The 14,216-nt window shown below is 33.3% G+C and overlaps 2 protein-coding genes across 2 annotated transcripts; both read left to right on the top strand.

Moving 5' to 3' along the window:
- The first annotated feature begins 3,496 nt into the window (after positions 1-3,496).
- Positions 3,497-6,982, top strand: LOC123692420 (cytochrome P450 6B6-like). The gene is made up of 2 exons (XM_045637167.1): positions 3,497-4,892; positions 6,729-6,982. Exons 1-2 carry the CDS (start codon positions 3,539-3,541, stop codon positions 6,902-6,904), a joined length of 1,530 nt encoding a protein of 509 aa, XP_045493123.1. The 5' UTR covers positions 3,497-3,538; the 3' UTR covers positions 6,905-6,982.
- A 2,930-nt stretch (positions 6,983-9,912) lies between these two features.
- On the top strand, positions 9,913-13,001 carry LOC123692698 (UPF0728 protein C10orf53 homolog). The gene is made up of 3 exons (XM_045637471.1): positions 9,913-10,079; positions 10,674-10,759; positions 12,777-13,001. The coding sequence occupies exons 1-3, from the start codon at positions 9,995-9,997 to the stop codon at positions 12,999-13,001; spliced, it is 396 nt and encodes a 131-aa protein (XP_045493427.1). The 5' UTR covers positions 9,913-9,994.
- Positions 13,002-14,216: the final 1,215 nt, after the last annotated feature.

Below are 14,216 nucleotides of genomic sequence, written 5' to 3'. Positions count from 1 at the left end.
TTATCTTGCGCCATCACTTTCCCATACAGGGGTTAATATACTGCTTTAAAACATCATGGTAACCCTAGGTGGCAGAAAAAACAATTTGGTGTGAAATATTTTGAATTTTGTCATGAATAAAAAACATATATGTACGTATGGCTTGGATAAATTCAGATTTTTTACAGTATTAAAAATATTTACTGTAGGTTTTATAGTAGCAGCTATTTATGAAACAGCAGACAGAGAGTTGCAGTTATATTCCTGCAGGCGATATTATTTTCATATCATTCCGATTGTTGATGATAGTAAATGGTAAATGAGTTGAGGTGAATTTAATTTACGCTGCCTTTATAATATCTAATATATAAAAATCAATGCCACTTTTCGTTGTAATTCCATAACTCGAGAACGGCTGAACCGATTTCGATAATTCTTTTTTTATTATATTCCTTGAAGTACGAGGATGGTTCTTATGTAGAGAAAACGTTAATATGTACCACGGGCGAAGCCGGGGCGGACCGCTAGTAAGATTATAATTATCTAAAGTTTTTTTTATATGACCATTTGTGATTATACCCTGAAATCCGCATTCTCAATTCTGCATGTATCTGTTTTTTATTAAAATTAATTTAAAATTAATATTGTACGCAGAGGATTAGCGATAAGCCTGTGAATAATTGGAAAAAAATGTATTTATATTCAACAAAAATTACTGTTAATAATTAATTTTACAATTGCATCTATAAGCAAAATGATTATCCAAAAATTAATTACAAATACTTGCGGCTAATTTTTTACACGCAAATATAATTAAAAAAATAAACATAAAATACAGATACCTGCCGAATCGAGCAGTGGGATTTTAGGCTATAATTACAATTTGAAAACTCTACAAAAACGATAATCATTACAGTCTGACAAAGGCACTGTAATTGTATTTTAACTATAGGTACACATCAATATAAGATATACAGGGTGTCCCACTATTGGTATACTAAGCGCAAAAATTTTGTTTTCTTCTCTAGCTTCGCGCAGCCAGCATATACCGCTTCGCTAATGTGAGCATTTTGTCTATGAAAACACGATAGCTCACGTGCGGGTCGCAAAGTTGGGCGGGTTGCTTGTTATGGTGTACACATAGAGTTTGAAGAATTCATCGATTTTAAAAAAATGCGTCTGAAATTTTATAAGTATTTTTTATAAACTCAGCGTATGCAAAAATTTAACCTCCTTTGAGCTTAGTATACACCTTAGCTTAGCTTAGTGGGACACCCTGTATATCTATTAACTATATTTACTACTAGCTTTCCGCCGGCGGCTCCACCCGCGGTTTCAAAGAAAAACTGGCATAGTTCCCGTTCCCGTGGAATTTCCGGGTTAAAACCTATCCTATATTACTCGTGGATAATGTAGCTTTCGAATGGTGAAAGAATTTTTAAAATCGGTCCATTAGTTTATGAGCCTAGTCATTACAATCAAACAAACAAACAAACAAAGTTTTCCTCTTTATAATATTAGTGTAGATATACCCAAAAATAAATAAAATAACATTGTCTCGGGTATGTCATGTGAAATTGTATGTAATTGCTGTTTAAACGGATTCTATAATGTTTTTTTTCTCTATAAATTTAAAACAGAGAGAGTGTGACAAAACTCATTTTGCTAATAAGTGTTAATAAACAATTTTATATATTATATCTACTGAAGCCGTTTATGCATTTGTTTATATATGTAACACATTGTTCGATGTAATCTTCGAAACAACTAGAGACTGTAGAGTCAACGACTAACAAACATTCGTCTCCACAGACCTATTATTAATACAATAATAAAATGTGTAACATTTGTTAGTGTTCTAATAATTGAATTTACGATCATCAATTTATAAACAATATAATTATCTAACGACGTCTATTGTTGAGATATTATGTATAATCAAATAATGTATAGAAATTATTTACTCGTTACAGCTATTGTAATATTTGTTTGGCATTGGTATGACAAAACACATGTTCGTGAACGAATCAATTTATTTGTTTCACTTTTAAATGTAACCTAGGGTTTATTTGAAAGTAACGTATAGTAATAAGCCCATATCTAAAAGCAAACTTTATTCAACACGTGCTGCGGGACTATTATTATTATGTATTTTTATGAATAATACATCAATGCCATGTTAGTGTATAGCATATGTAAATATTTCTTAACTAAACATAATTTGGAACAGAGGTCACAGATTTCTCAAAAAGTCCGGTTCCTCACCAAACGAACGTACAAAAAATAAATTGTCTTTTCAATTTATCTGCACATTATTTAAAGGATTTAAAAAGGACTTTTATATTTAATAAAACTTGATTTTACTTTTATATAAGACTTTGAAAATTGAAATTTTGTATGAAACCTTGGTACATTACTTACAGTTAAACTCTATTCTTTTACTTTTATTATTATTATTTCTTGCATTCATTAACATGGATGATTCCATCGTTTAAAAAAGCCAATATAAACCCAGTTTTTACATAACCAAAAATACAAAAAATTAACAACAGCAAACTGACTAGTAATAACCTTACAACCATAATACTCGTAACTGTAGGAGTCTGGCAACATAATTATATGATATTAATTTCAAGGTAGGTACATACCGGCCGTAGTCATTTATATTATGACCGTAATATAATCACTCAAAAACATCGGTGAAGTGCGAGTCAGACTCACGACGCTAAGGATTCCGTACAAAAATGGAATTAGCTATTTTTCTGAAGGCTGACCTCTATATGTATTTTTTTAAGAAAAACATGTTCATGAACATGAACTTTATCTCAATATTATCATCTTTTATAAATCTAAAATATTTGATTTATTCATTTAATTATTCTTTTACAGTTTTAGGGAATATTCTAAAGATTGTGTGAAAATTTCAAGCATCAAAATGATAAAATTTTCGTTTCGAACTTATTGTAAGGGAATAATTAAAAATAATAATAATATATATTTTTTATTCTTATTTTTAGAATTAGTTGTTATAGCGGCAACGAAAACATATTTTCTGGGTAGTTCCTCGGCACGGAACCCTAAGAAACTGACTAGCTCAAAAAAATAAATATAAAAGTCAGGAAAAACATTGCATGACACTGGTTTATAACGAAAATATTCAAATTGAAGAATATAGAGTCTTAAAAACTAACTAAGTATAAAAACCTGAACTACAAAATAAAAATTATGATATTCTAGCCCTCTGCCTCCGGCTTTGCCCGCGTAGTCTAAAACTTAACAAATTGTACTTACTGGAGAACCATGCTAACCATTATTGAAAATAGAATGAGAATCATCGCTTGATTAGACAGACAGGCAGGCCTTATTATAAAATAGTACCTAGTACCTACCTATGTGGTATGTAGTAGTACATTATAAAAGGCGTTTTACCATACGGCAAATTAAATTATTTCACTGCGACATTATTCAATCTGTGATCGCAACTTATCTGTAGAGACAGAGCGAACATGAATGAGAATCGTGCAGTGTAGAACCAGCCTCGAGGCCGACCGGTCTAATTATGTTTATATTCGTGTTATTGTTTTTTGCGGTTGCTTTATTATATTTAACACAAAATTATCGATACTGGAGTAAAAGAAACGTGAAACATGAACCACCGTTGCCGATATTTGGAAATCATTTCAACAATCTTTTCGGATACAAAAGTTTAACGCAAATATCTGGAGAGTTGTACAACAAATATCCAAACGAGAAAGTGGTCGGCTACTACAGAGGTTCTGCTCCGGAATTGATCATACGAGATTTGGACATCGCACGAGACATCCTCAATGTCGATTTCAATCACTTTTATGTGAGAGGTATTGGGAAAAATCATGATAAAGAAACTCTATCGAAGAGTCTGTTTCATATCGAAGGAGATGCTTGGAAATTATTGCGTCAAAGGTTGACTCCGGCTTTCACTACAGCCAAATTAAAGGCTATGTTTCCTTTAATTGTGAATTGTGCAGAGAAACTGCACGTTGCAGGTGATAATGCAGTGAAAAACGGCGGAACTTGCGATGTAAGAGAATTGATGGCGAGGTTTACGACCGAATTTATTGGAGCATGCGGTTTCGGCATTGAAATGGACAGCATTAACAACGAACATTCCGCGTTTAGAGCTTTAGGGAAAAAAATGTTTACGCGATCCATACGCAACATTCTTGTGTTAGGTCTTTGGGAATTGTTTCCAAAACTAGGAAGCAAATTATATCTTTCGGAGAAGGATATAGAAGAAGCTATAACTAAAATTGTTGTATCGATATTTGAACAGAGGAATTATAAACCCTCAGGCAGACACGATTTCATAGATCTGCTATTGGAGTTGTCGGAGAAAAGTAAAATTTATGGAGATTCTATTGAGAACTTCGATGAGAACGGTGCGCCGAAACCTGCGGAGCTAGATATGGACATCCGTATTCTTGTTGCCCAAGTTTTTGTGTTCTTCGCCGCTGGCTTCGAAACATCTTCCTCGGCCACGAGTTTCACGCTTCACCAACTTGCGTTCAATCCAGACATACAGGTCAAAATTCAAAATGAAATCGATCAAGTACTATCGAAATATAATAATAAACTATGTTATGACGCTATTGCAGAAATGACCCTTCTAGATATGGCATTCAAAGAGGGCATGCGATTGTTCCCTCCTGTGGGAGTATTGAATCGTGTATGCACTAAAAGTTATACCATCTCACAGTTAGGAATTACAATAGACCCTGGTGTGAGAGTGATCGTCCCGATACAAGCAATACAAAAGGACGCGAAATACTTCGATAGGCCCAATGAGTTTTGGCCGGAAAGATTCGCAACAGAAGTAAAAGATCTCAACAAATTCACATATTTACCGTTCGGTTCTGGTCCAAGGAATTGCATCGGTGAGTTAATTTACATGTAATTTTAAAGTTGAAAATTAAATACAATATGGGCTTGAAATTATAAATTACAGACAAGTTTTATCATGGTATTGCGAGCGATATGTTTATTTAAGGTCATTGAACCTAAATATACAGATTACATAATATTATTTTATACATATTAAGTAAATAGAAGACAAAATAATATGACTTCAAAATCATCAATCCATGAAAATTTAACATGTAGGTGCAATAACTTCATTCCTAATTCCTTCAAATTCAATGACACATCGAATCCATACTTACTAATCTTAGATTACAAAATAATTACTAATATTATAAATGCGAAAGTATGATGCGAAATGCGAAAATGCCTGTCTGTCTGTTACTCAACTACTGAACCAATTTGCCTGAAATTTAGTACCTATTTGAGATATTTTGATAGCCGAGAAAGGACATAGGATAGGTTTTATCCCGGAAGTCCCACGGGAACGGGAACTATGCGGGTTTTTCTTTGACTGCGCAGGCGATGCCACGGGTGGAAAGCTAGTAATAATAGGTACTATACTAATAAATTATAGTTTAAATTAAATTACTAGAATTTATAAATCTTTCATAATTGTTTTTTACTTCATTCATATTTCATATCATTCAACAATACGGAAGATAATAATTAAGATAGGAGTAAAATTCATGTGATAATGATAATAATATAAAGGACAAAAATCATTTAGTTCAGGATACATCGCCCATTTTTGCAAGTGACTACTATCAAGCTAATTTTCCGTTTGCAGCTTTATTTTGATGAGACGCCCAATAATTTCGTGTACGAAAGTCTCGATTGTGGTAGCTAACAGAGATAACAAGGATAAAAATTTTTGATTTGATGGTTCTCAAATATTTATTACTAACTGAATTTTTCTTTTGTTCAATCTCAAGATAATTACCTAAATTATTCGAAAAAATATTTGTCCTACAAAATCTATGGTTTGTTCAAAGAGTCCCCCTTTCCAAAGTGAATCGATAACGAGGTCATCATAAATGATTACTAACAAGCTGATTTTTTTGTTTTCACTTAGTTAATGTTTATATAATTCAACAGACATATTGTCCTACAAATTGAGTAATAAATATTTGAGAACCATCAAATCAAAAAATTTTATCCTTGTTATCTCTGTTAGTACCACAATCGAGAGTTTCGTACACGAAATTATTCGGTGTCTCATCAAAATAAAGCTACAAACGGAAAATCAGCTTGATAGTAGTCACTTGCAAAAATGGGCGATGTATCCTGAACTAATTGACAATAATGGTCAATGTCATTGTTTACGTTAAGTTATGAGTAAAATAATCATAATAATTAACATTATAAAAAAAATTACGATTTATTTAGGTAAGATCTTCAAAGATTAATTGACCTTGATACAACATCAGCATAAATCATATGCTAGGTATTAACTATACTAATATTATTATAAAGTTGAAGAGTTTGTTTGTTTGTTTGTTTGAACGCGCTAATCTCGGGAACTACTGGTCCGCTTTGAAAAATTCTTTCAGTGTTAGAAGGTTCATTTATCGAGGAAGGCTATAGGCTATATATCATCACGCTAAGACCAAGCTAGTACTTAGGTATGTAATAATTTGATACAATTATTATGAAGACGTTATTTATTTAGCCATAATTTAAACTTTCAGGTAGAGCACAAGCTCAACCTATGTGAATTCTCAAGAAAATGCCTTAGAAAATAAAACTACGTTGACTGTATTTTTCTACATGACGATTAAGGTTAAGAAGATAATCCCTAGATAAGAAACAACAATACGTTTGCCAATATAATGTACCTACATTCCTTACAGGTGCGCGTTTAGGCCAGATGCAGTCCTTAGCTGGTCTTGCAGCGATTCTTCAAAGATTCTCCGTCGAGCCAGCAGAGAACACCACCCGGGAACTACCACCTAACCCTTGGATGAATGTCGTACAAGGCATTAAGGGGGGGATACCCCTTAAATTGACTTTAAGAAAAAAGGAATAGGTTTTTTCATAATTTTTGACGAACACGAGTTTTGCTGTTCGTTATATTAATAAGGAATAAATGATTTTTATTTATTAATTTTTATTTTATTTTTCCTATATGTTAAGTTAGTTTGCGATAGCCGATAACCGTAGTTTTTGGTTTGTATTATATTTGCTAAAAATCGAAGCTTTACAAAAAATATCCCTTCAATATAATACCTATAGTAATTATATATATTTCTCAAAAGTTTAAATACTTCACAAATTTTTTGTTACTAAGTCAAAGTAATATTTAGCCTTTTAAACATTTACATATTACTTGCATTTCAAGGCAAAAAACATTCAATCATTTAATAATAAAACCTAAGCTCTTAAATCGAATTATTAATCATCTTTTTTTCTTTGTTTCTCAAAAGGTTACAATACAAGGGTAAACAAAAATACCTTGTATTGCCATAAAAGGCTTAAGAAATAAAAATGATTATCTTTATAAAGTTTAATCTTTAAAGTATAAAAATAACACTCTGATAATAACAGAAATCAAACAATAGTATTCAAACTGATAAAATGATAATACCTATAAAAATAATCCATACTATATTAATATTACAAATGCGAAAGTAACTCTGTCTCTCTGTCTGTTACTCAATCACGCCTAAACTACTGAACCAATTTTCATGAAATTTGGTATGGAGAAATGTTGATATCCGAGAAAGGACTACTTTTTATCCCGGGAAAATGACGCAATCCCGGAAATCCCAAGGGGACGGAACTGTGCGGGTTTTTCTTTGACTGCGCGCGCGAAGCCGCGGGCGGAAACCTAGTAACTTGAGGTCATAAACTACGCGGCTAATCATTGCGTGAACAACAATTATTATGCCAGAGTATACTCTCGCACCTATATCGCTATTTATTTAGGTACCTACTCATTTATGATCTCTACCATGCAACCTGAATTCAAATACACAGTCAATTAAGTACCTATTAGTATTACTAATTAATTATTATTAGGTAAATGAGCTCGCATGGATAACTTTATCTCGTTTCTTATTCGTCTTTCACTTTCTCTATGTGTAGGTTAATGTTATCATTTTTCAGTATTGTTTATTAGAGTACAACTAGCTTACCGCCCGCGGCTTCGCCCGCTTTCTCTAAAACGATTTGAGATTTAAACTATCCTATCTCTCAAGTTGGATCGATCTGCACACGGTGTGCGAATTTTATTATAATCGGTTAAGTGGTTTAGGAGTCCATTGAGGACAAACATTGTGACACGAGATTTATATATATTAAGAAGAATAAAAAATGCATTAAAAAGTAATAAATATTAGTACGGGAGCTAGCAACGTTTAAAAAAAAGTCATTTTAGTATAGTTGGGTTTTTGATATACTGTTTCTCTTGCTATTTCGGTTAGAGTCCGGGCTGTCTGGCTGGCCGCAGTGGTTGCGTTTATTAGTGCGCATCTTATCTACACAGGAAAATATCCCTAATTTAAAGTCATTTTTTAACGCGTAATTTTTAATCTTTTGCCTTTAGATAGATCCATCAGACATAATTTTTTTATTGCAAGACGTTTTTTTCGTTGTAAAATAGGTGCCATACGCAATTTTTATTTCAAAATAACTAAAATGTCATCGAAATAAGTGAAATTACATCAACATGAGTCCGCTTAAAAGGTAAGTAATAACTTTATTATTTATATTATATTATCCTTTTTTAATACTTATATTGAATAATTAGTAAACTAATATTTTTAATAGATGGTTTCATATTTATTACACTTTTGGGTATAAATATGAATTTGATGATATTTGTATTTTCTAGTGTTTGATTTTACGCGAGTATTATACATTTTGAAATTAAAGACTTGGGAAAATAATACAATGAATAAATCGCGTTTAAAATCCGTTAAAAAGTCTTTAATTTCTTGATGATATTTGGTTTTTATCAAGTTTACATTAACGTCCTATTTGAGGTTCGTTGGGAAAAAGGAGGCGATATGGTAGATTGTTGCAAAAAAACTGTAAATAGTAAAATGAATATTATATATAGTATAAGTAACACAGTGATAACTTATCCTTCACTGGGACTCATGTTGATGGAATTTCACTTGTTTCGATGATATTTTAATTAGTTTGAAATAAAAATTGCGTCTGGCACCTATTTAACAACGAAAAACACGTCTTGCAATAAAAAATGTATGTCTAATGGATCTATCTAAAGGCAAACGATTAAAAATTACGCGTTAAAAAATGACTTTAAATTAAGGATATTTTCCTGTGCAGATAAGATGCGCACTAATAAACGCAACCACTGCGGCCAGCCAGACAGCCCGGACTGTAACCGAAATAGCAAGAGGAACAGCATATCAAAGAACCAACTATACTAAAATGCTCACTTGTCAACGTTGCTACCTCCTAGGCTGTTTTCCAATTACAGAGCATAATGCGACTCAGTGGCGCACAATGCCGAATTATGCTGATGCTTAATTGGAACGTGAAACGCAACAGCAGGTTGCGCTAAGTTCAGTGTTGAAAAAAAAATATTCATAGAGTTAGCAACAACCTCATTAATATGTAAATAAAGTGGTATACATAATAATTGGTTGAAAACTATTTACGGTTATTTTAAGTAATTTGGATTTTGATTATTTCATTAACATTTTTTTCAATGTTTTTACCTTCATCCATACTTATATTTATTTTTTTAACACAATTTGAATTAACTTTGATTATATCGAAAAAACTACAATGAAACGAAAGCTTTAAATTTTTTTCCAACAATTAATGATAAATCGATTGCACGCATCAATTCACGCGCATTAATTTTAAGAGTGCTCGATTGTGCGAAGCGTTGCTGTAGTTGGAACACTCAACGTTAAGCATTATGCCGCATAATGCGCTCTAGTGCTGTAATTGGAAAACGGGGCTAGAATATATTCTTAAGCCCATAATTATATTATTACATTGTTTATCTGTACATATATTATATGCTCTATCTACGAAATATGACATCTTTCAATTCCATCTCGCGAGTCGCGATAGAGCGATTTTATAAAGTTTTTTCTTAATCTTTTTATAAACATTTACAACCAAATAATTTATCTCAATGCAATATGTACGTATATATTACGGACCTTGTGATACATTTTTCACATTGTCACATAAACCACAAAAACTGCGAGGCTTGAGAGGTACGAGAGTAAAGATAATAATAATAATATTATACTGTAGAGATGATATTTTTATTGAATATTATTAACTATTATAATGTGCAATGCCCATCATTCCTGGGTAACGTTTCTCTCTCTAACGTTCTTTTAGTATGTACATTTAAATAATAGTTCATAATATACGCATTATAGTAATAATTGACTGTTGTAGTTTTCGAAATATCGGAGGAAAAGCTCTCTCAACCTTCGCACGTCCTACGCACGTTATTCGCGCGTAACTAAATCTGTATTTTATAGTAGGACGCGTGAGAGATAGCTTTCCATAATTATAGTGTACACATGCCGTTTATCCTGCCATAAAGTACCTAATCCTTTTAAATTCTGCTAATCTCGAATGTATGTATGTGGCATGTAATGCATAAATGGATCATTTTACAAAGCATGTAATGCATGTGTAATGTCTTGTCTATACCAACAGAGAGAACAACATGTAAATAGATTCGTTATGAGGTTGAAATATTAATTAAATATTGCGTAGTTTTTATCTGTTCATTACATAATATGAAGGTACAAACTTAATAAACTTAGATATTTAAAACACTTTATTTTGAATAGAATATCTGCAAACATTGGGATTTCGCGTGGATTTGATTCCTGTGGACTTCGTGAACTACTGCATGATAGAAATGTGTGGTCATGAGGTAAAATCGCGTTTCTTATGTGTATGACGTGGCCATATCGTAGATTTGCTCATTTCATAATATGATCGATCATTTCGTGAAATGGTCGCATTTCATGAAATGATCGAATGTCTATTGGCCACATCATGATGTGGTTTGAGCAGATCAATGATAAGAAATCGTTTCTCGATATGGCCATTACTAAACGCGCGGTTTTTTCATGAAATGATCAAAATTTTTTGATCATATCGTAAAATAGTACATTAATCTTTGGTAGAGGAGCTGCAAGCTCTGTTTATGTGAAAAGATGGCGGCCGCTGGCGAAAATCTAAATATTCGCAGTTAAAAACTTCATAATTCGTTTAATAACAATATGAAGAAAATCATAGCGAAGAATTTACGATGAAGAGGTTCGAGTACCTACTATGGAAAATGTGGATATCTTAAATATGTATTGAAGAAAAAATGCGTCTTAAATAAAAGAATTTAAGACGCATTTTTTCTATATATTTATATATCCTACTATATTATTATAATTGTTTGTTTTTAAAAAGCGATCCGCTTCAGGCAGGCGTTGTTTTTGAAAGTCTAACCTAACCTAACCTAACTGTTTTCTACTGCAAAAACGATTCGCTTCTGGCATTCGCCGGCCGCTGCCGCGTCACTAACTTAAATGACTAAACAAGTTCTTAGAATATTCTGAATTTTTTAAATATTTTATGGACTCTATATTTTATACGATCTGGCCAAATGTGGATGACCAAATCGTGAAACGTTGACGATTTAACAATCTGATCAAACTATGTCGGCCATTTCATGAAATGCGACCATTTCGTGAAATGATCAATCATATCATGAAATGAGCAAATCGACGATATAGCCACGACATGTATATGTTAATATGCGATGAATGTTATTTTCTTCTATATTAAAGCCTTTTAAGCTACATGTTGTATGTAAAATATTTAAGTTACATAAAATATGTTAAAAATGCCTGCATTTCAAGCGGAGCGTTAAGATAATAAGAATTAATTTTACATTTCCTATCTACCTACTTAAATATATTTCAGTTAATTCGTAATTAATACGTATTTTTGTGATTAGACAAGAACAGTGCACTCAACGTTATTGTATTTAAATAATTTACGAATTAAATAATAAATAAACAATATTTTCCACTATATAAAAATAAAAGTAAATATTTAAAAGTAGATCAGTAGTAAGTACACTATCTCGCGAAATTGGTAGTAACTAGTGGTAAGTACCTCAGATTAGACTATCATAGGTAATATAAACCATTATAATTATAATATAATGTAGAGAATGTGAACGTTTAGATGTGAGATCTAGATTTTAAAGTGTGCACTGTGCAAATTGTAAATCAGGAAATTTCCTTTGTTTTGAAAGCAATCATATGAGATATGATATCATAAGTGTTTCGCATAATACTTAGTTACCTGCTTGAAACAATGTACGAATTATGATGAATAATTTACGAAAAACAAAATATACGACTCTAATTATGTACCTAATTCCTATAAGTACTACGTATTCTTTTTTTCTATATAACTGTAGAAAATAAAGCATAAATTTTATAATAATTCGATCTTGATCCCCAAAATATAAATTCGTAGAGTATTTATATTAAAAGTTATGTATAATGGTAATGGTGTTATGTGGTATTGAAGAGAATAACACAATAGATACGTAATTATGATGTCTACATCTATAACAATACAATGTTTATCAATTAGAACAGATATTAATTAACATTAAGTACTTACCTTGCTTCTATTCAAAATATTGTTTATCACAGTACACAATATAATATATTACTAAGTATAATGTTGAATCATGTCATATAGCACGGAATAGTTTTTCTAGTATCTACATAATTATAAATTAATTAGAAGGCTATTAACGACTTATAAATAAAAATCTTGTAGTTAAATCAGTTAGTTCATAGGTAAATTACCTAATTACCGATTGACATTGAGTTAATATGGTAAGTATTTATCATAATAAGTATATGTTTTAGGTCTTCAGGTGCAACATCAAAAACCTCTGTTTCAACACCCCGTCAGAACGAGATCCCGTGTGCCGGCGCGCTATCAACGCGGTCGTAGAATCTTCTGGAAAGTTCCTTCGAGCTCGCACATACATGTGGTTATGGGCTTACATTGACGACTCTGTGTTTAGAAGCGAATTTGCGCCAAAAGAATATTGGCCGTTTGCTCTTGATGACAATTTAAATGTTAAATGAATTTTTTATGAATATACATTTCCAGTTTCAGTTTTATTTGTTTACAATTTTTACCGACTTCTTTTACTTTAGTTTTTTTAAGATACCTATCAGGTATACATGGGCGTAGCCACGGTGGGGCAGGGTGGGGCGCTTGCCCCACCCAGGCTTTGGCCTGGAAGGTACCTAACCAAATCTAAAAATTGAATTATCCAGGTACTAACTACTAAGCTTAATATCCGTAAGAAAATTCACACTCGATTCTCGAAAGTCGACAGTCGACACAGAAAATGAGACCAAAACATTAGTATTATTTACCTCTACAATGACTGATTAACAAATAATTGTCATACGCCCAGCGACCAAACGGCTGAAGATAGGGACACATTTTGGATCTATTTCGTGATGTGGTAGGTGAACAATAAGGTGTTTTGAATAAGAATAATTCGAATAACGAATTACACACGAAAAAAGAAAATAGCTGAGGCTTCTATGTTACATAAACTGTAAGAAAAATGAGTGTACTTAGTACAGTTAGTTACCCCACTATTTTATAATTTTATCCAATTTCAATTTTGTTTTAAGTTTCACGTTCTAAAGAACGTGTCACGTGAGTTACAACTCAAAAAAATATGGGCCTTAGAAAAAAAAACTTTCAGAAAATATTACACAGAATAAAGTGAGTGTTATAAAAAAGTTTTAAAGGTAAAGAAGATGCCATCGCAAATGCGTTCGCAAGCGCGTTCGCAAGCGCGTTCGCAAGCGCGTTCGCAAGCGCGTTCGCAAGCGCGGTCGCAAGCGCGGTCGCAAGCGCGTTCGCAAGCGCGTTCGCAAGCGCGTTCGCAAGCGCGTTCGCAAGCGCGTTCGCAAGCGCGTTCGCAAGCGCGGTCGCAAGCGCGTTCGCAAGCGCGTTCGCAAGCGCGTTCGCAAGCGCGTTCGCAAGCGCGTTCGCAAGCGCGTTCGCAAGCGCGTTCGCAAGCGCGTTCGCAAGCGCGGTCGCAAGCGCGTTCGCAAGCGCGTTCGCAAGCGCGTTCGCAAGCGCGTTCGCAAGCGCGTTCGCAAGCGCGTTCGCAAGCGCGTTCGCAAGCGCGTTCGCAAGCGCGGTCGCAAGCGCGGTCGCAAGCGCGTTCGCAAGCGCGTTCGCAAGCGCGTTCGCAAGCGCGTTCGCAAGCGCGTTCGCAAGCGCGTTCGCAAGCGCGTTCGCAAGCGCGTTCGCAAGCGCGGTCGCAAGCGCGT

Source organism: Colias croceus, chromosome 6 (assembly GCF_905220415.1).
Source record: "Colias croceus chromosome 6, ilColCroc2.1".
Classification (NCBI taxonomy): domain Eukaryota; kingdom Metazoa; phylum Arthropoda; class Insecta; order Lepidoptera; family Pieridae; genus Colias; species Colias croceus.
The sequence above is the reverse complement of the archived record's forward strand: the minus strand, read 5'-3'. Positions and strand labels throughout refer to the sequence as shown.

Excerpts from the sequence above, each read along its gene's own strand:
- LOC123692420 (XM_045637167.1), top strand. The coding sequence starts at position 3,539 with ATGTTTATATTCGTGTTATTGTTTTTTGCGGTTGCTTTATTATATTTA. Across the intron at positions 4,893-6,728 it reads TGGTCCAAGGAATTGCATCG|GTGCGCGTTTAGGCCAGATG; the intron begins GTGAGTTAATTT and ends CATTCCTTACAG.
- LOC123692698 (XM_045637471.1), top strand. The coding sequence starts at position 9,995 with ATGCAATATGTACGTATATATTACGGACCTTGTGATACATTTTTCACA. Across the intron at positions 10,080-10,673 it reads AAAACTGCGAGGCTTGAGAG|AATATCTGCAAACATTGGGA; the intron begins GTACGAGAGTAA and ends TATTTTGAATAG. Across the intron at positions 10,760-12,776 it reads TAGAAATGTGTGGTCATGAG|GTCTTCAGGTGCAACATCAA; the intron begins GTAAAATCGCGT and ends TATATGTTTTAG.